This window comes from Xenopus tropicalis, chromosome 1 (assembly GCF_000004195.4).
Source record: "Xenopus tropicalis strain Nigerian chromosome 1, UCB_Xtro_10.0, whole genome shotgun sequence".
NCBI classification, from domain to species: domain Eukaryota; kingdom Metazoa; phylum Chordata; class Amphibia; order Anura; family Pipidae; genus Xenopus; species Xenopus tropicalis.
Window position 1 is genome coordinate 88618463 of NC_030677.2, and position 22886 is coordinate 88641348.

Below are 22886 nucleotides of genomic sequence, written 5' to 3' on the forward strand. Positions count from 1 at the left end.
ATTCTTTTCAGAAGTGTGCTGAACTGGCATAAATCTGCACAACTGAGTTTAAAGGTGCCCATCTTCCACTGTCTTCCGATACGGATCTTGAATCTATGTATCTACAGAACTGAGCATACTCCCGCAAGACCCGTATCGACAACTGACAGAAAAGAATCAGAAGTTGGCACAGTTAAACTCCTCATGCTACACTGTAGATTTATAGCAGGTTAGCACACAAGGAGAATTTTGAACAGAATAGTTCTTGTGGGGAGCAAGCTCGAAGGGGGAACAGTGGAGGGGAGGCTGAGAATAGGGTAGAGTTTATTTCTCCTTTTAGGCTTGGTTAAATGTAACAATAATCACTGCTACATTATTCAATTTATGAGGAAGCCAAAGGCCTGTGTATGTTTTGTTGAAAATGTACAGTAGAACTTTCTGGTTTCTAATTTATAAGTTTAACCCTTTTAGTGCCACAGGATGTAGAATCTATGTCCTGGGTACCAAAGTACCTAAGTGCCACAGGACGTAGATTCTACGTCCTGCTGCACTTCCGGGTTTGGGAGCGGAGGAGCGGCTTTTGAAGCCGCTCCCCGCTCGTTACCCAGCCTCTAGGCAACAGTTAGAGGGGGGGAACGAGTAAAAGAAAAGTCAGGCACGTGCAATCCGTGCCTGGCTTTCACGATCTCCTTCTCCCTTTCTCTGTTCACCCCCTGCTTCCCCCTCTGCTTCCTGCCACTCCTACTCACTGCCGGACTGCTGCCTGTGTGTCTCCCTGCAGATCCACGTTCTACTACAAAAGTAAGTGCCAAAAACACACATACACACACATAATACACTAATACACACTTATACTCACACTTACACACAAACACATACATTTTAGGGGAGTTGGGGGGGTTTCAAACATTCACCGCACTCACACACATGCACACAAAACACATTTTATCTAATGTACACACTTATGTAATTTTGTAATTTATTTTTTTTTAATCGCATCGTTTTTATTCTTGCCTGAAAAAAATGTTTTATTGCGGATAGCATATTCGCTAACCGCACTGCGCAATACCTTTTGTGTATTATTTTGGTGTTTCTACTACATTTTCTGTGATTTTGGTGCATTTTTAGGTATTTTATTGCATTTTTAGCAATTTTATTGCATTTTCAGTTATGCATAGTTGTTGTTTGCTTGACTTTGTCTGTAAAACTTATTTGCCCAAGCCAAAATACTCAAACTCTTATTCTGACCGCAGATATTATTAGGAAAAAAAAAATTATTTTAGTGATTTTTTTTTTTTTTTATGTTTTTCAATTTTATTGCATTTCACATTGTTCTTTATTACTTGTCTTTGCACATGGATATTTTGTCTGCTGTATTTCAATTTGGCATCCTGTGTACCCCACATAGTTTGGTAAATCTATGCATATTGGGCATCAACTGTTCAGTAGACCCCTGGCGTTCATACTTAGAGTGTTTTATGTTGGTATGTTGCTAAATGTGGGGTACATAATGGGGCAACATGCAAGCTTTGTGCCGATTTTCAGAAATGTCACATAAACCGTTCTGTTTAGCATAGCTTTGTAGTTTGGTAGTTTGCAGTAGAAAGTTTAATTTACCCATTTTTGTTTTGTCAGAATGTGTACTTTTGGAAAATATATGGTTTTCTAGGGTCTTCATACTGTTAGGGGGTCTTATGCCACATAATACACATACCGGGTGCAAAAATTGCATGAGCCGGAGTGTCTTATGTGAAAATTCATATGCACTATTTTTATTTGGGTGCCCCTGTACGGCACGTAGTTTGGCCAATATATGCATATAGGGCATGAAACTGTTCAGTAGACCCCTGGCTTCCATATTTAGAAAGTTTTATGTTGATACATTACAAAATGTGGGGGTACATAATGAGGTAACAAGCAAGCTTTGTGACAATTTTCAGAAATGCCATAAAAACCGTTCTGTTTAGCATAGCTTTGTAGTTGGGCATCAAACTGTTCAACGGACCCTTGGCTTTTCATATTTAGGGCATGTTCTTTTGGTACCTAATGTTATGTGGGAGGTAAGGTGCTTGAAAGTGGAAGATTTGATGCAATGTTCAGGTATTTCATCAAAACTGGCAATTTTGGGAAAGCATTGTGACTCTGTAGTTTGGAGTAGAAAGACATGGGTACCAATTTTGAATTCGTCCGAATGTGTACTTTCCAAAAATATATGGTTTTGGGGGGGGGGTCAATGTATTTTTTTGTGTTTTTACCCCACAGAAAATGCAGTAAATGTGTTGAATTTTCATGAGCTAAAGAGACCTCTGGGGTAATTTCTATGCACTAACTTCCTTATGGGGTCTCTAAATGCCAGATACATCGGTGATCCTATGCACAATGGGCATCAAACTGTTCGGTGGACCCTTGGCTTTCATATTTAGGATGTGTTTTCTTGGTACCTAATATTATGTGGGAGATAAGGTGCTTGAAAGTGGAAGATTTGAGGCGATTTTTTAGAATTTTCATAATTTTTTATAGAAAATGCTAAATTCAGTAAAGCATTGCCGTTTAGTACTTAGGAGTTGGAAGACATAGTTACCCATTTCGGATTCGTCAGAATGTGTGCTTTTCAAAAATGTATGGTTTTCCTGGGGTAAACCCTAATGTTCCAGGATTTTTGCCTTTGGAATGTAAAGTAGGCCCGTATTCTGCTGTAATGCTTTGAAAATTTAGTAATTTACTGCTGGGAGTTTTTGTTTTATAGAAGTCAGAAATCTCAATAAAACTATACATATCAGGTATTAGCACGTTCGGGAGACATGTGGCTTTCCAAATCAGTTGAATTTTTGTCCATAAAATAAAATGTTTCTGTTGTAAATCCCTATATCATGAAAAAAAGAATTTTTTCTTTCTTTTTTTTTGTATTTCAAGCTCTAAATCTTGTTCCAGAAGTGGAAATACACAAAAAGCTCAGGTTCCCCTGAAAAAAACAATATATAGTTTGCCTACCTAAACTTAACCCTTCCCCCAGTAAAAGACCCTAAATTGAGAGAGCACAGAATGTTTACAAAACGTCTGGCACTGAGGGGAACCGAAATGTCAAATTGTGCTGGCACTTAAAGGGTTAAATCTCCAACTCCATTCCTCTTCTTCCTGGTACAGTGTGAAGCCCCGACCTGTTCAGCTCTCCTCACCTCTCTGACTACAGGGTAGTAGTAGAAGGGGAAGAGCCTTCTGTTCATGCCTGACAGAAGAAGCTTTCTGGGAATGCACAGAGAAGCAGGAGCCAGTGTGCAGCAGCAGATTTTTTTCTGTGCCCATTTATGACTGCCTGACTCTCTGTGCTTTCCCAGAAAGCTGCTTCTCTGTCAGGCATGAACTTCTGTTCATGCCTGACAGAGAAGCAGCTTTCTGGGAAAGCACAGAGAGTCAGGCAGTCATAAATGGGCACAGAAAAAATCTCCTCTTCTTCTACCCTGTAGTAGTCAGAGTGATGAGGAGAGCTGAACAGGAAGAAGGGATGGGCCTTCACACTGTACCAGGAAGAGGAAATCCGCTGGAGTTTTCAACTTATAAATCAGAATCAAGATCAGACTGAATGCAGGGACTATGGTATGTTTTTCTGGGGGTTGTTTATAGTAATTTTACAGATAAAGAAATAGATGTGGATAACATATTTCCTCCTATTTTGTGGTGGTTAATGCCTTTAAAATATTATAACAGTCTCCATAGTTTAAGATGATTTTATAGTATTTTTTGTGGTATGTAACATAACTGCAGTTGGAGAAGAGTAGGATTTTTAACAAAAAAATGTTTCTGCTTTGTGTTTTTAAAGACACTTAACATACTTAATATTTACCATCATAGGAAAGAAGTATTAAACCTGGACAAACTGGAAGCTCAGCTGAAAGCTTGCAACTGTCGTCTTATTTTTTCAAAAGCAAAAGTATGTATTAGTCTGTCTTGTTGATAAATCATTTATGATCCATGACACCATTTTAGTCAACTAATTAAAAAATTTTTTTAGCCCTCAGTGTTAGCCTTGTGCCTTCTTACTCTTGAAGTAGAAACCTTGAAGTCTTTAGAACTGTTTGAAATTGCTCTTCGTGTACAAAAGCATTCTAAGGTATTGTAACCCCTTCTTGGCACACTCACTTATTTTGGGCTGTGTACTTGTTTAACATGATTTTTTTTCCCCTTGCAATAGTGAAAGGTACTGGGAACTGGGATTTTAGCGCAGTGCCTCCACCTAGTGGATTTCCACTAGGAAAATAATCACACACAGTTTGCAGCGAATATCAACTTTTATATAATGGTGTGAAGATAAAATAATTATAACATACAACAGTATTAAACCCTGCTTTAGTTTTAGCCACTACTGGCTCAGTCTCGCTGAGGATTCAGTTCCACACTCCACTCTTGGAGGAAATACCCTTTCCCAGTTCAATCCTGGCAAAGTCCCTTCCCCAAAGCGCTTTCAGTTTCCCCATGTAGCGCTACCTGCCCCAAAGTACCTCTCCCTTTGGAATAGACAGTTGCTCCCATGTAGCAGGCCACAAGAAACACCTGTCCTCACACAGGGGACACACACAGAGACTCTATACCTTTTCCTCCGATCACTCACTGGGGATCCGCAGGGAGTAAAGGCTGCTAACCACAGTGTAGCAGATCTCTCTCTATAGGTTGGCACTCCTGATGCTAAGCAGAGCTCCCCTCAGCCGTTACACAGTCACTGCTTACTGGATGGTCTCTGTCTCAACACTGACAAAACAGCAGGGGCTCCCTTCATAAGCTGCTGGGCCCACCCCTGATTTTTGGCTTCAAACCTAGGCACACCTCCTCTCTCCCAACAGTGCACTGGGGCATCCAGCCAATCCGGTTTCTCCCCAGTCTGTTGCTGGGGTGGATGATGTCACAGACTGAGAAACAGGGGAAAGAGTTCTCTGATCCCCTACATTATTATGCTCAAAACCACATTTACTGTTTGCGTCTACAATAATACATTACAACCACAATTCTTAAAGGAGAAGGAAAGGCTAATAATAATAAGAGTTACTTTGAAGCTGCAGGCATACCTTCAGTTCTCTCAATAGTGCCCTTAAGTCTCCCCATATTTCACAAGTTCAGATGATCAGAAGCCTCATAGGGAAAAAAAAAACACTGAGCTCTGTAAAGAATGTCCCATAATGCCTCCCTTGAGGGAGGGGGAAGCAGGAGAGAGGAGAGAGCTGCGTGTCTCTGGCACATTGAAAACAAAGACAATCCTGTTTCTTTTTTAGTTTTTGCCTTTCCTTTTCCTTTAAAGAAAGGTTTGTATTGATTTGGGGCAATGTATATAATGCTGAATGTGACCTCTTCTGTATTGGAGGCGTAGACTTGTATAACTTCTTACTCCCTGCATCTTTAAGTATTTGTGTAGAAAATTGCTGATATACCATAACTGAAATAGTATTAAGTCTGGGAATTTTTTTTTTTTTTTTTTTTTTTTTTATTAATGAGAGTTCATGCTTTAAAAACCTGATTTTTTTTATGTCTATAAAACTGCTATATATGTCATTTGTGGGAAGGACATTGGCATTTTGAGTAAAAAGACTTAATGCAAGGTTACAAGGAATAAACACTTTATGTCCAGTTTCTGAATCAAGTAAATTCTCCACTGAGCTACTGAAATTAAAACATTTCTGTGCTCCTGTGTAAAGTAAGCTTTATCAGAAAGGTCTATGTAAATACAACCATAAGCACTCACAGAAACGCTGCACTGTGTATTTGTTGTGTCTGTTTTCCTGTGCCAGAGACACGCAGCTCTCTCCTCTCTCCCCTCTCCTACTCCCCCCTCCCTCAAGGGAGGCATTATGGAAACTGATTGTTCAAGAACTCATCCAGGCCCCTCTTAAAGGCATTAAAGGAACAGTAACACCAAAAAATGAAAGTGTATAAAAGTAACTAAAATGTAATATGCTGCTGCCCTGCACTGGTATAAGTTGCGTGTTTACTTCAGAAAGTCTACTATAATTTATATAAATAAGCTGCTATGTAGCCATGGAGGCAGCCATTCAAAGGAGAAAAGGCACAGGCACATAGCAGATAACAGATAAAATACTATCGTCTTCTACAGAACTTACCTGTTATCTGCTATGTAACCTGTGCCTTTTCTCCTTTTTTCCAGCTTGAATGGCTGCCCCCGTGGCTACACAGCAGCTTATTATATAAATTACCGTATAGTAGTGTTACTGTAGCAAACACACCAGTTTTACCAGTGCAGGGCAACAGTGCATTATATTTTTATTACCTTAAAGCTCTTTCATTTTTTGATGTTACTGTTCCTTTAACAGAATCTGCCATTACCACATCTCTAGGAAGGGCATTCCACAACCTCACTGCCCTCACCGTGAAAAACCACCTATGCTGCTTCAAATGGAAGCTCCGTTCCTCTAATCTAAAGGGGTGACCTCTGGTGCGTTGATTGTTTTTATGGGAAAAAAGAACATCCCCCATCTGCCTATAATCCCCTCTAATGTACTTGTACAGAGTAATCATGTCCCCTCGCAAGCGCCTCTTTTCCAGAGAAAACAACCTCAACCTCGACAGTCTCACCTCATAGTTTAAATCTTCCATCCCCTTAACCAGTTTAGTTGCACGTCTCTGCACTCTCTCCAGTTCTAATATCCCTCTTAAGGACTGGAGCCCAAAACTGCACCGCATTCTCAAGGTGAGGCCTTACCAGGGACCTATAAAGGGGCAAAATTATGTTCTCATCCCTTGAGTCAATGCCCTTTTTTATACAAGACAGCACTTTATTTGCTTTAGTAGCCACAGAATGACACTGCCTGGAATTAGACAACTTGTTATCTACAAAAACCCCTAGATCCTTCTCCATTAAGGAAACCCTCAACACACTACCATTCAGTAGATAGTTCGTGTTTATATTATTTCTACCAAAATGCATAACTTTGCACTTATCAACATTGAACCTCATTTTCCAGTTTGCTGCCCAGTTTTCCAATTTTGTCAAATCTCTCTGCAAAGCGGCAGCATCCTGCATGGAACTTATAGTTTTGCACAATTTAGTGTCGTCAGCAAAAATAGAAACAGTACTGTCTATGATCCCCTCCAGGCCATTAATAAACAAGTTAAAGAGCAAAGGACCAAGGACTGACCCCTGCGGTACTCCACTAACCACACTGGTCCAATTAGAAAATGTTCCATTTACCACCACTCTTTGTAATCTATCCTTCAGCCAGTTCTCTATCCAATTACAAATATTATGTTCTAGGCCAATATTCCTTAATTTGATCATTAACCTTCTGTGAGGTACTGTATCAAACGCTTTAGCAAAGTCCAAGTAGATGACATCAACTGCCATTCCAGCATCGAGGTTCCTACTCACCTCCTCATAAAAGGCAACTAAATTAGTCTGGCAAGATCTGTTACGCATAAAACCACTAATGATATAGGTATCATTTCTAAAATAGAGATGCTGAAACTTTTGGCTAGTGCAATCAGTTTAGTATATAAAATATGGCTTTTATAGCCATATTCAATTTTAGGGTTTAGTTCTCCTTTGACTTTCATTGTGCTTTCTTCTAGGTCAATGATGAGGATATGCTTTACTGGAGAGAGTTAGTCTCAAAATGCCTGGCAGATTATTCTTCTCCTGAGTGCTGCAAGCCAGACCATAAGAAACTGGTATGGACTGTGTCCCGACGTACTGCTCAGAACCTGCATAATAGTTACTATAGCGTCCCAGAGTTGCCAACAATTCCAGAGTGTGGCCGAATAAATGAAAGTGAAAGGTTTGTAATGTTTTTAATATATTTTGCTTTTAATAAATCGCACACTTTCAGGGATAATACATGTAAAAAATCTGCTAACTTACAGATATTTGCATCATAAAAACATCTTTAAAGGGGACCTGTCACCCAGTCATAAAAAGCTGTATAATAAAAGTCCTTTTCAAACAAGAAACCCAAATTCATTTCTATATTAAAGGAACAGTAACCCCAAAAAATGAAAGTGTGTAAAAGTAACTAAAATATAATGTGCTGCTGCCCTGCACTGGTAAAAGTTGTGTGTTTACTTCAGAAAGTCTACTATAATTTATATAAATAAGCTGCTATGTAGCCATGGAGGCAGCCATTCAAAGGAGAAAAGGCACAGGCACATAGCAGATATCAGATAAAACACTATTGTATTCTACAGAACTTATCTGTTATCTGCTATGTGACCTGTGCCTGTTTTCCAACTTGAATGGCTGCCCCCGTGGCTACACAGCAGCTTATTATATAAATTATAGTAGTGTTACTGTAACAAACACACCAGTTTTACCAGTGCAGGGCAACAGTGCATTATATTGTTATTACTTTAAAGCTCTTTCATTTTTTGGTGTTACAGTTCCTTTAACACATCCAAACCCATTATAAAGGCATTTTCAAAATTCCAGATGTCAATCATATATTGCCTGCCCTGGCTCTCTGCCTTAGGCCCCTCCCTCCTAAACATCTAATTGTGGGGCATGGGCATTGGGTCCCCCATTCTGGCACATAGACAAGATTTTGGGGTGATACAAAGCTTGCCTTAATAAAAGTGTCCACAAAATGGCACCTGCCTATTTGCTGTGATTGTGTAATTCCAGGACTGAAGAAACAAGATTTATATTACTTATATAATGTAAGTGAAGTTTATTTTGCTTAACAAACACAATAGAAAAGAATTTCAAATTATTTCTTAGGGTGACAGGTCCCCTTTAATTTGCATGTGTTTTATAATATAGTAGACATATAGTGTTCTTAGATACACAGAACAGAGACTTGAAAGTGTCATATTCAGTCAACAATACATTTTGTAATATTAAGCCCTTATGGTTCATACAATACAGTTTCACCAAACATTTAATATAACCATAGTTTGTAAAGGAGGTTTATGTAACTTTGTAGAGAAATAGTGGTCTACTTATTTTTTCAGTGAGGACTCCTGTGAAGAGATGAGCAGTGGAGAAGACAGCCTTGGCAGCTCTCCCCCGAGTGATCTAGAAGCATCTTTCTTTTTTGATAATTACCAACCAAGGCTAAAAAGACTGTCGTTTGTACCCTTTGTAGCAATGAACAATCTGTAGTTTTGTAGGCTAATCCAAGTATGATGTAGGTGATTGAAGGACAATGGAAGATATCACTGTTTAAACTTATCTTTCTTAACTTATATGTTCACCAATTTTTCAGAAAAGTCCTCTACCCAATACTGTTATTATCTATAGCATTATAACAGCTAATGCTTTATTTTTAAAGATAAATCTTTGATTTTTGTTCAAAATATTTGTTTGTGCCATGTTATGCTCTTGATGCATATGCTAATTTTGCCACCCTTTTGAACTCTTTGGAATCCTTTAAATATTCCAGTTCTTTTGTAATGAAATGGTTCAATTGACATATAAATATATTTTTTAATGGAAAAGCTGCAGTTCAGCTGCCTGAAATAATGCAAATTGCAACTTTTTTTTGCATTATATTTGTTAAATGTTAGTGTTAACTCTTACATTTCTTATGAAGCTAATGCATTGTGAAATGTATTTACTGCACCAACGCTTTTTAAAATTATCTTTGCATTGCTTTTATTTTAATTGTGTTATTGAGGAGTTTATATGGCAAAAGTACCCATTAATTCATGTTTATACCTTTTAATTATAACCAGTGCAAGGGCTCATAAAAGAGTTACCTTAAAGGAGAACTAAAGTCTAAATTTGAAAATCATTAGAAATGCTGTATTTTGTATACTGAACATAGATATAAACATTTTGAACTTACTGCACAAACCCAGAGGTTGAGAAGCCTAATTAAAGTAATAATTTATGCTTTCAAAGTTGTCCAGAGGGGGCTGCCATTTTGTTATTTGTTAGACCATCTTTTTAAGATTTAGGGCTTGCACGTGCTCAGTTTGCTCTGTGCTGCTGTTGGAAGGCTAAGCTTAGGGAACGTCAAAAAGGGAATTGTCAAAACAGCATGTCAGGTAATATCTGCCATAGAAGCTGATTAATATGCAGACTAAACTGGTTCCTGTGTTGCCATGTAATGTAATGTGGGTTTAAGAGTTTTTGCCTTGTTTAATGAAACATTTCCCAGCTCTCCAGAGCCAGTGGCTGCATAAATATGCAAAATACTCCTCCAGTGAGAATCCCAGCTGATTTGTATAAATCTGGCTCCATGTTCTCTGTTCCTGCAATTGGAGTTGGGAGCATTTAAATACAGTTTTCCAGCACATAAGGACAAGTCTGTCCTTATCCCCATGTCCTGTGTAATATAATAAAGCTAAATATGTAATTATAATATAATTATCTCTATATGTAAAATAATATCAAAATGGCTGATATGGTCCTGGGAATCTAATTAGCATTCTCATTGGTCAATGCTCTTGTGTATGTAAGTTTTTTCTTCAACCTCCATAGAGAACTAGGTGGAACCTAAGAATGATCCCATTGGCATAGAAACACAGGTGTGTCATGGATATGGGTACATATGAACTAGTGCTGCCCTAATATACACATTTTATTACAGGATATCAATAAAAACAAGCTTTAGCTTAGTATTTATACATAACTTGTTTACAACAGACTCCCAAATATTACCATATCTCCATCCCCCAAAATATCAGTTCAGAAGATAATTGTGCCTTTTTCTAACCAAAACACATTCTGAATTCTATCCTTCTACAAACAACTTTCTCTGACATTATATATAATAATTGTATAATAGTGAGAGCACAAACTTTGAACTTCGTGTCAGTCACTTTGCATATGCAAATTGGCATGTCTGAGAAGGAACATAGTATTTGTGCAGAGGTTCTGCAGGCAGGCATGGTTCCTTATTTCTATAGAACTTTGGGGACTTTGGGCTGGTATAAGGGCTCAAAATACATAGCTAAACATTTCTAGCTATATTCTTTATTTTGACTTTAGTTCTTCTTTAAGTTCTTGTTTCAAAAAATGCTATGTTTAATTACCATTTATACTTTGGCTTTATGAATACCCTTACAAACCCAGAAGCAAAGTGACCATTTTGCTTAAGGCATACAAGGCATATTCTGTATCTTGTTCACTTGTATCTTGTATTCGCTTGTTCTAGCATTGTCAGGTGGTTCCTTTTAAAGTCAGTGGGAGGCAGCATGAGTGATGTTGGGTGTTTGTCTACTAATAGAGAAGATGCCCATTGTGAACCTTATGTACTAATGCTTATTTACAAACTACCCTTTCAGATACTAACACCAGAAATTAGTTTTTTAATTTTTTTTTTTAATATATCATAACATTGTCTTTGCCTGAGCTTTATCATTTTGACTTAAAAGTATTTGCCCTGTGCTTTAAAGTGATACTGACAGCCACTTTATAATTTTTTTTACACCTGCTGTTGTGTTTTAATTTGTATCAGCTTTAAATTCCTTTATAAACTAAATCTGCAAAGCTGTTTCGCTTCATAATTTTTGTAGCATGAATTACAGACCCATGGAGCAGCCATGTTTGTTCCCCTTTTATGGGTTTTAATTTAAATGCTTCCCAAGTGAATAAATATGCCCAATCACAAACCTGCAATGCCCCTTCTGCTTTTAGCCAGTGTGTGACAAGCTCAGCTGGCAGGCACGGGAAAGCTTAAACTGGCCTGCTATTTAAATTCTTTGTGCAGAGAAGGGGGAAGCCCTTTGAAGTAGGCAGGCAAAGGAAAGGTCAAGCCTGCCTGCTATCTAGTTCACAATGCAAGGAGGGAGGGAGGGGGAAATCTTTGAAGCAAATGGCAAGCTGAATCCTCCCAGTTTATGACCTAGTCCTTTTGACAGATTGAGAGGCTACAGTCGGGCTGCCAGACTGTCGGGTTCAGGATCTGTAAGATTTATGTAGAAAAACAGGACTTTTAGTGAAAAACAGTCAACATGACTTATAGCTACGTTTGGAAGTAGGTTCATATTTTTATAAGAATTTTTTTGGTGTCAGTATCACTTTAAGTTCCTCTATGAGGGGCTGCCATATTTGTGCAGCAGTAGCCCATTAGCATTAGAAGCTATAATTGAGAGGTTGAGAAGGGACAATCAGGTTGTCAAAACAGTCAGGTTTAGGAATTTTATGTAACAATTACTCAAAGCAAACCGGTCAGTGAAAAATAAACAACACAACCTGTAGGTAACTTCTTATCTACATTAGTATTTTGAAACATAGTTTTTTGTGTCAGTATCACTTTAACATCTAATTGCCAAATATTTGCTTGCTTATTTCATTGCACTGCTCTTAAGATTTTGACTTATTGAAATATAGTGTTGAAAGTGATGAAAGGTTTAGGTTGTTAGCGTAAAGTTTTTTTGCGATTTGTTAGGTTGTGAAATAAACCATTTTCTTTTAAATGTTGGTACTAAATGAGAACAACATTAAACAGCTAAAATTGACTGACTGTTCATGTAAAGGTGGGTGACCTGGAAACGTTGTGAATGGTGCTGTAATATTGAGTATGGAGTAGTAGCGTTTGTACAATTTTTATTTTGTATCAAAATTAAAACTGTACAGAAAAAATGTAAATGAGAAAATGTACAGGAATAAATATAAAAACCAAAAAACGCATGTGAAAAAAATTATTTTTTTTTTACCTGTATGTAGTTTTTGTTTAAAGGCATGTAGATAGTAATTTATTTTGTATATCAGAGACTATTCTGTGTTTTTGCTACGGCAATTGTAACAAATAAATAAATAATTTTACAGATATGTTTGTGGTTATGAATTAATACTTTTTACCATAGGTTCTGAACCTGTGGTTCTGCTTCTGAACTCCAATTACCTTTTAAAGGATGTTGGAGGGTAACAGTTATGCATCTTTAGACAATGTACATTTGTATGTTGCCATTTGGAGACAGCAGTGTTTTATACAGTAGGTTATTGTTCAATTAAGTTTTCTCTGAAAGGTATTATGCTTTTATGTGAGATTACCTGCTCTTGTCTGACTCTTGGTAAAAATGAGTGGATGCTGCTGCAGTCATAGAAGGGTGAGAAGAGGGAACTACTATAGTCTAGAAGGCAACTTCAATTTTTCCTGGGAACAATGTGCAATATTTTCTCATAGCATAGTCTCACTATCAAGACTCTTTTTATATACTGTAGTTTTATTCTCAGATGTTTCAAAAGAGGAGCCTGATTATTTGCATTTTAAAATCATTTTTGTAAAACTATCGTGTGAAAAACAAAACTAGCCCTATTTTATATACAGACACAGAATACTAATGATTGGAAGGCACTTGAATAAAATAGAAGCTATCTTCTGCCAACTCAGTTGAAGAAGGCTTCCATGAGGATTAACAGGTATCCGATCTATATCTGGCTGAAGAACTGCCAGGTGTTGATGGATCAGGTTTGATCTTCCTGTTGGATGGCCTGTTGATGCAGTCCTTTGTCCAACAGCCCATATACCTGTTGTAAACCAAATGATGGAATTAAGCCCAATATTGCCCTCATAATGGTGGGCCTATCAGAAGAAGAAAAGCTTGTTTGGCGACCTGGCCAAACGAGCAGATCATACCGTGTATGACCACTTTAAGGCTACCGGTACACATCTAGTTTTTTTTCACTGGCAAATCTACACCAGTGGAGACAAGACTGATCTGCTTCTGTCCACCCTATGTGGAAAAAGTGACAACCGTAGCATCAGCCAATCAGGGAGAAGGTGAGATATGATAACCATATACAGTGGCTTGCAAAAGTATTCGCCCCCTTGAACTTTTCCACATTTTGTCACATTACAGCCACAAACATGAATCAATTTTATTGAAATTCCATGTGAAAGACCAATACAAAGTGGTGTACACGTGAGAAGTGGAACGAAAATCATACATTATTCCAAACATTTTTTACAAATAAATAACTACAAAGTGGGGTGTGCGTAATTATTCAGCCCCCTGAGTCAATACTTTGTAGAACCACCTTTTGCTGCAATTACAGCTGCCAGTCTTTTAGGGTATGTCTCTACCAGCTTTGCACATCTAGAGACTGAAATCCTTGCCCATTCTTCTTTGCCAAACAGCTCCAGCTCAGTCAGATTAGATGGACAGCGTTTGTGAACAGCAGTTTTCAGATCTTGCCACAGATTCTCGATTGGATTTAGATCTGGACTTTGACTGGGCCATTCTAACACATGGATATGTTTTGTTTTAAACCATTCCATTGTTGCCCTGGCTTTATGTTTAGGGTCGTTGTCCTGCTGGAAGGTGAACCTCCGCCCCAGTCTCAAGTCTTTTGCAGACTCCAAGAGGTTTTCTTCCAAGATTGCCCTGTATTTGGCTCCATCCATCTTCCCATCAACTCTGACCAGCTTCCCTGTCCCTGCTGAAGAGAAGCACCCCCAGAGCATGATGCTGCCACCACCATATTTGACAGTGGGGATGGTGTGTTCAGAGTGATGTGCAGTGTTAGTTTTCCGCCACACATAGCGTTTTGCATTTTGGCCAAAAAGTTCCATTTTGGTCTCATCTGACCAGAGCACCTTCTTCCACATGTTTACTGTGTCCCCCACATGGCTTGAGGCCAACTGCAAACGGGACTTCTTATGGTTTTCTGTTAACAATGGCTTTCTTCTTGCCACTCTTCCATAGGCAAACTTGGAAATCTTTTTGTAGCCTAAGCCTGCTTTAAATTTCTCAATAACTTTATCCCTGACCTGTCTGGTGTATTCTTTGGACTTCATGGTGTTGTTGCTCCCAATATTCTCTTTGACAACCTCTGAGGCCATCACAGAGCAGCTGTATTTGTACTGACATTAGATTACACACAGGTGCACTCTATTTAGTCATTAGCACTCATCGGGCAATGTCTATGGGCAACTGACTGCACTCAGACCAAAGGGGACTGAATAATTACGCACACCCCACTTTGCAGTTATTTATTTGTAAAAAATGTTTGGAATCATGTATGATTTCTGTTCCACTTCTCACGTGTACACCACTTTGTATTGGTCTTTCACGTGGAATTCCAATAAAATTGATTCATGTTTGTGGCTGTAATGTCAAAATGTGGAAAAGTTCAAGGGGCCGAATACTTTTGCAAGCCACTGTATGTATAATATTATAATAAGGAGGCCATATAATAAACAATTTAATGGGGTTTTTTTCAACCAAAGTTACTATATTAGTATCAAATGCTTTAGAAAACTCTAAAATGATATAATCAGTATCTTTTTAAAGGACAAGGCAACGCAAAATATAATTTTTAGCCTAATTAAAGAAAACCGAATTCTAAGCAGCTTTGCAATATAAATTTATTACAAATTTGTAATGATTTTTGAGTTATTTGTATATATAATTGCTATTAGAAGCAGTGTTTGCCTGTCCTTTTCAATTTTCTGCCCTGGTGGCTCTGACTGTTAAAATTTTTTTTAAAATTATTTCATATTGGAAAATTGCTTAGAATTATGTTTTCTTTTATTACGCAAAAAATTATTTTTGGGGTTGACATGCCCTTTAAGATATCTTATTAGTATAATACATTTTGTATTACTTTCATCCACAAACTATCAATATAATTCATACTGTAAACTAGCGGGATCCAGGAGAGAGACAATCTTAGCTTTAAGGTAGTTTATTTACACAGGGGTGCCCATTTCAGCATACAAAACAAATCATAAAAGTAAATCTAATAGATTAGTTCCCTCACTAACCTGGGTCCCTTGTGGACTACCAGTAAGAAAACACAAATGTTGGGGTCACCCCTGTACTCACAACGCTTCTGGGGAATTAGCTCCGCCTCCTGGCTTTCCTTTCAGCTCCTTAGATCCTCAGTCTCTTGGTAGCTTTCTCAAGTCTGGGCTCCCTCTGCTTTTTGCAGTGGCAGGAAGCACCTCCAGCCCCTCTGGGAATCCTAACACAGAGAGGTGTCCGTGAGCTGGACTGCTGGAATGGATCCCCTGATCCGCTTGGTCATTCCAGAACCCTATAACTTCCAGGGCCAGACAGCACAACCCTTTCCCTGCCAACGGTGTACGTCTTTTGGCAGATAAAGAGTTTTTAGTGATAACAGCCCTCTGGGCAACGAGCCAGGGGGGCTGTCATGTCGGCCCTGCGAAGCGATCGTCGCAGGGCCCCCCCCAAGCAACAGACGCGATCGCATCGTGTCTGCTGCTTGCGCCCACTTCCTAGTTCCTGTTTCCGCCCCCCACTCCCCCCCCACTCACCGGGACTGCAGCAGGATGGCCAGCCATGCGATCTGGATCTTCTGGACAGATAAGTGTGTTTTTATTTTGTTGTATTTACACACTTAAACTCACACACATTTATACCAACATACAGCACACAATTTAGCACTTTTTTTTTTATTTTGCACACTAATATACACTTATATACACTCATATACACACTTACACACTGTCACACTACTTTTACATATGTACACACATGTATACCACAAACTTTTTTTGTATTTTTTTTTTCCATTTTACTGCTTGTTTTTAGTTTATTTTCCATAAAAACTGTTTATTTTGACAGCGTGACTATTGGATCAGATATTCTGACCACTAATTACACTGTCGTGTGACTTATTTTGTTGTTTCGCTGATTTGCACAATTTTTGTGGTTTTATTGCATTTTTATCCCAGTATTAGTATTCCTGATCTGTTTTTAGCATAGCTTTACCAGGTGTAACTTTGGTGTACGAAAAAAACTTTACCTATTTTGAATTCATCAGAATATGTACTTTCCAAAAATATATGGTTTTCTGGGGGGTCTCTGTATAGTTAGGGGGTGTTACAGCACATAATACACTGACAGGGGGCACTGTATGCAAAAGCTGGGTTTGCAGGTGAGAAATCCATATGCGCTATTTTCATTTTGGGGTCAGTACATACCACAGACTTTGGTATATTTATGCATATTGGGCATCAAACTGTTCAATAGACCTTAGGTGTTCCTATTTGGGGTGATTTGCCATTGTAAGCAAGAAATTGTGAGGGATAAATGCGGCAAACTGCAACATTTTTAGGCGATTTTCTGAAATGTCATAAAAATCTGCAAACTTAGGAAAGCTTTGCGGCTTGGTACTTTGGAGTAGAAAGACATGGGTACCCATTTTAGATTCGGGGGAAAGTGTACTTTCCAAAAATATATGGCTTTCTGGGGTGAGCATACTTTTTTGTAGCATTATCCCACATAAAGGATGTAAATGTGTTGATTTTTTTAAATGACTGATCATATGGGGGTATGTTCCCATTGGTATCTCTGTAAATCTTTCATTAGGCAAGCCAGGAATATAGCGTTTTTACACAGCAATAGTAGTACTATTTAATAGTGTGCTTAATAGAATTTGACTTTCCTTGTCCTTTAACCCCACATTCAAGACTGTATTGTAGAGAATGTCTTTATTAGTAATTAGTATTGTTTTATTAAGGACAGATATAACAAAATTCTTTGTTTTTTATGATGTAGACAATTGGACAGCGGGGTTTTAAAAATATCTGTTTACGCAATCTTTTAATAAAGGGATACATGAAAATGTGCTTTCTAAACTTATGTCAAAGCAAATGGTTTAAATCAGTGCTGTCCAACTGGCGGCCCGCGGGCCGCATGCGGCCCGCGACCCCCCTCTGTGTGGCCCCCCACCTGTCTGGCTGCTTTGATGGCTTACCTTTGTGTAAGCTTTAAATGGTATCAGTACTGTGATTAACTGCCCCCCCTGCATGGTTCTCACCTCAGATTCAGGTTGTAATCAGGCTGTATTGTTTAAATATATAATCCCCTGTGTTGTTCACACCTTTTAATCTCTGCATTGTTCACCCCCTGCAGTGTTCACACCTCAGGCTCAGGCTGTAATCACCCCCATTGTTCCCCTGTTCACACCTCAGGAGCAGTAGAAACCCACAAATAATCCCATATACTGAGGTGGTACTGCAATTAAAAAGTTTTTTAATATATAGTTATTGTGCAGACTGTAGGAGCAGTGCCAGCATTGTGTCACTGTAGGCTGCCTGTGTGTGCCATACACACAGGCAGCATAGGGCAAGCAGAGTATGGCACACACAGGCAGGGTAGGGCAGGCAGAGTATGGCACACACAGGCAGAGAAGGGCAGGCAGAGTATGGCACACACAGGCAAATTTTGGCACAAACCAGCCAAGAATGGCACACACAGTGAAAGTATGGCACACGCAGGCAGGGTAGGGAAGGCAGAGTATGGCACACACAGGCAGAGTAGGGCAGGCAGAGTAGGACACACAGAGGCCAAGTTTGGCACAAACCAGCCAAGAATGGCACACACAGTGAAAGTATGGCACACGCAGGCAGGATAGGGAAGGCAGAGTATGGCACACACAGGCAGGGTAGGGCAGGCAGAGTATGGCACACACAGGCCAAGTATGGCACAAACCATCCAAGAATGGCACACACAGTGAAAGTATGGCACGCAGGCAGGGTAGGGCAGGCAGAGTATGGCACACACAGGCAGGGTAGGGAAGGCAGAGTATGGCACACACAAAGGCAGGGTAGGGCAGGCAGAGTATGGCACACAGGCAGGGTAGGGCAGGCAGAGTATGGCAGGTTTTTGCTGTACTACAACCATTAATATGGGTATGGTCATGTGATAACATGGGTGTGGTTTCAAGTGGGTGCGGTTTCAAAAAGGGGAGTGGTCAAAACTGGCTTCCATTATCGGCCCTCCACCACGTAGGTCGGAAAAATTCCGGCCCTCGGTACAACAGAAGTTGGACAGCACTGGTTTAAATGATTGTATACAGGTTGTAGATGGCAGGGGTACATTGTAGAACTGTATCTATCTTTTGATGATACAAAAATTGTATTCTTTCAAGGAGACTTATTACAATTACTAAACCTAGCCCGTAATTAATAAATATGCACCAAAGTTACTTACTATTTACACATAAATCTATGTTTAAATATGTAACTAGGTTGAAAGCTGACCTTTACCAAATGTAATAATTGCAGCAATCACAAGTGGATATGTCAATTAGCTGCAATAGTTTTAGAGGAAGCATTAGCTTTACTATATTTTTGGGGACTATAATTGATTAAAAACATTAAAGAAGTTACATGTTCTCTCTCTCTCTCTCTCTCTCTCTCCTTCTCTCTCCCTTTCTTTCTTTTTTCTGTGTGTTGGATAACAGGTTTGTTTATATTATCTGATTTGTTTTTTTCCTAGATGGAACCTGTTTTGAAATCCTAGATTGGAACCAACTTTCAGACGAAGAGGTTGCATTTATTAAAGAACTGAAACCCAGCCACGTCCTTGCATTTACGACGGGAAGTGGCAATATACCTGGTCTAGGATTTTCTCCTAGGCCACGAATATAATTCATTCATGATGAGCATGTCTATCCAATTGCACACACATGCAACAATGAGCTTCAGTTGTTTGTCAATACCAAAACAACCAAAGATAATAATTCTTATTTCTTATTAACTGCTCTTATGAATGGGGAAGTATTTAGCACTGTGTAATTAAAATTTAAAGTACAGACATTGGTCTGTAGCCTATCAAGCAATTGCATACCATTCATGAAAACTGTTGAAAAAATTATCTTTGGTTGCATGTTTTCTGTTTATTTAAAGGGGAACTATAATGAATTCTTAATAGATAAAAAATAGTTTATGTAAAAAGAAATGTTTTTTAATTCTGTAGCATCATAAAGATAATAAATGAAGATAACTGTATCCAGAGCAGCCTTTTTTCCCTTACTTCTGGCAGTCTGCCAAAATCATTGTTTCTCCAGGTTACTCCACCAATAGTGGGAGTGCTTGTCCCAGTCTCTCTTTTCATCCATTCCTTGTGGAGTTTCCTTGTGAAGTCATAAGTGAGTGCTGTATGTGTTATAAACATTGCAAAGGGCAAAGTGGTGAGGCTGGTTACTCAAAAAACTCTCTTGCGAGTGTGCATGAGAATGTAAAAATAGGAATACTGTTTACTGCACACTGTTGTCTTATCTTCACTCTGCTTTAAACAATGTTAAAAAGACATACAGCTCTTACTTATGACTTCACATGGATAATCTGCAAAGCATGGATGAAAAACGAGACAGAATTTGTTAGTACAAGCATTAGTATTAGAGTCGGCAATAATGATTTTGTCAGCCTGCCAGGAGTGAGGAAGGAACATTGCAGAAAGCTATGAATTCAGTGATCGTCATCCATTTTCTTCACAACAATACAAAATTAAAAAACATCATATTTAATAAATTATTTCTTTTTACAGAAACTATTAAGGGCAATGGTCCACAAGGAGTTTAATCACCAGCGATAAATCTCTGCTTCTGTAGGCAACTAATGTCCTTTAAATGCTTTCCCAACGGCAGTAAAATGAATCACAGGTGGTAAAACCAAGTGTTGGTCTTCCGATGTTGCTATAAGTTGCCCCAAGAAGAAACTTCAGTTGACTTTAGCAGACTGAAGTATCACGTGGGTTTTACTACAGGCGATTCACATTTGGAGATTAGTCGCCCACAGAAGCAGAGATTTATCGCTAGCAATTGAACTCCTTGTGGACCATTGTCCTTATGCTCTGTGTTAAAAATTCCTGATAGTTCCCCTTTAATGTTTAGTGTGTGCCACAGGCAGTTTTTGTTGTTTCTAAACTGCAAGAATATGACTGTTTTTCATATTTGCTTGCACTGCGATAAACTGTTGTTTTCTCATATTTTCTTGCACTGCAATAAATACACTGTTGTGTTTATATTTAATTACCCTAAACAGTTACGCAATATCTTATTCCTGTTCAGTAAAGTGTAAGATTGGAATACTGGTTTGGATAGGTTGTGATGTAAGATTGGAATACTGGTTTGGATAGGTTGTGATGAAGGCTAGCACCTCTATTCACCGTGGTGAAGTATCAATTTGAGTGTGGCCTAATTGGGCTCTGAGGGGTTCCCAAAGCTGAAGGAACCTGAAAAACATAGTACTGGGTAAGTTAAATGTGTCTTTCAGGTTGTCTATTAAGGTGGACTAATTTCCTTGGAAAATGAGGATACTGTGGGTTATGCCAAAGGGGTATGTTACCAGAGTTGTTGTGATTCCACCCTAATATGGTAGATAAAAACAGATTACTATTGGAAAATTGGTGTCTCAATACACAGAAAATGCTGTAGGACAGTGCTGCCCAACTTCTGCGGTACCGTGGGCCGGAATTTCTCTCGCATACATGGTGGAGGGCCGCTAATGGACAGTTTTGACCATTCCCCCTTTTTAAACCACACCCATTTTATCACAATGGTGGTAGTGTAGCAAAAACCCAAATGCGTGGTCCTTACTGCAGGGATATCAACCATCATTCATATGTGAAAGAATTATATTATATCATATTAAGACACACCCGTAAATCCATATGCCTCCTCCTCCCCTGTAGATAACACAGCAACCCCAGCACATAATTACACACCTTAGGAACTGTTTAATGGCTATTTCCAACTACTAACAAACTCCCAGAATAAACCCCTGCCAGGTTCACCTCCCACAGGCTCCCTCCCTAACAGGCTGTGATTACTCTGTACAAGTACATTAGAGGGGATTATAGGCAGATGGGGGATGTTCTTTTTTCCCATAAAAACAATCAACGCACCAGAGGTCACCCCTTTAGATTAGAGGAACGGAGCTTCCATTTGAAGCAGCGTAGGTGGTTTTTCACGGTGAGGGCAGTGAGGTTGTGGAATGCCCTTCCTAGAGATGTGGTAATGGCAGATTCGGTTAATGCCTTTAAGAGGGGCCTGGATAAGTTCTTCAACAATCAGAATATCCAAGGCTATTGTGATACTGTAATAAAGGGGGTTAACCTTTATCAATATTATTTATATTAATAACAGGATCAATGATTAAACCTTCTGATGAAAACTATTAAATGAGCAATAACTTACACACACACATAGTAATAGAATTTAAAACATTTACTTAGCTTCGTACGGTTTTGTGGTTACAAAGATTCAGCATTAATCCAGCAAACTCGGGGAGCCCCTCAACCCTTGGTGCAAGACCTTCAGGTTCCCGATAACCATGTGATGATCCAATATCCTCACAACAGAGGCTTATTCCGCACACCCTAGCTCTCCTAATCAGAACGCCCGGTGCACATTGCCAGAGGGATCGGCACCCTCCCAGCATCCAGTAGAACCGCAAAAAGCAAATGGCACTCAGGGCTTAGAGGAAAAATTCCTTTTTAAAAAAGATTTTATTTGCGAAACAATGCAACCATTGCATTGCATTGTTTCGCAAATAAAATCTTTTTTAAAAAGGAATTTTTCCTCTAAGCCCTGAGTGCCATTTGCTTTTTGCGGTTCTACATGATCCAATATCCTGGCACTCATTCAGGAGTCCTAGGCGAAGCTCCTGACCCAAGGCAGAGGCCGTTCTTTTATGCCAAAAGTTCTTAAGAAAAACCCCCAAGCCCAACTATTGACTTGAACAATATTGTTTAACAAATGGTCAGCCATTGTGTCTGATCAGATACCAAACTTTATACCTCTACATCAAGTTCTTATTTAAATAAATTGGGCATTGTCTGCCTGCTGTCCGCTTGTTGTATTTGCTGGGTAAACAGTCTATAGTCATTGTTTATTGTTACATAATAAACACAGGTATTGTTACCCAACAATGTATGTACAAGGACACTGAACTCCCTTTATCTCTAGAATTGCTTGATTAAACTTACTAACTAAACCATATATATATATATATATATATATATATATATATATATATATATATATATATATATATATACACATATTAAAGCATGTATAAATTGTAAATCATACAAATCATAGTTAAAGAAACCTACTGCACTACAGATACTATGGTTGTATATATAGTTTATGTATGTGAGTGTATAGATTGGTAGGTGTGGGTTGTGTGTGCTGGGTTTACTTGGATGGGTTGAACTTGATGGACTCTGGGTTTTTTTCAACCCTATGTAACTATGTATAGGGCAGG

General features: G+C 38.8%; 1 protein-coding gene across 6 annotated transcripts in view; it reads left to right on the forward strand.

Annotated features, from left to right (window-relative positions):
* Window positions 1-20657, forward strand: part of ccng2 (cyclin G2) — a 28615-nt gene extending 7958 nt beyond the window's left edge. For 3 of the 6 annotated variants that reach the window (XM_012962339.3, XM_031899956.1, XM_031899942.1), the window contains 4 exons: window positions 3829-3907; window positions 3989-4087; window positions 7549-7754; window positions 8923-10277. In XM_012962339.3, coding sequence (XP_012817793.2) covers window positions 3829-3907; window positions 3989-4087; window positions 7549-7754; window positions 8923-9073 — 535 coding nt within the window. In that variant the 3' untranslated portion in view covers window positions 9074-10277. 6 annotated transcript variants of the gene reach the window in all.
* Window positions 20658-22886: the final 2229 nt, after the last annotated feature.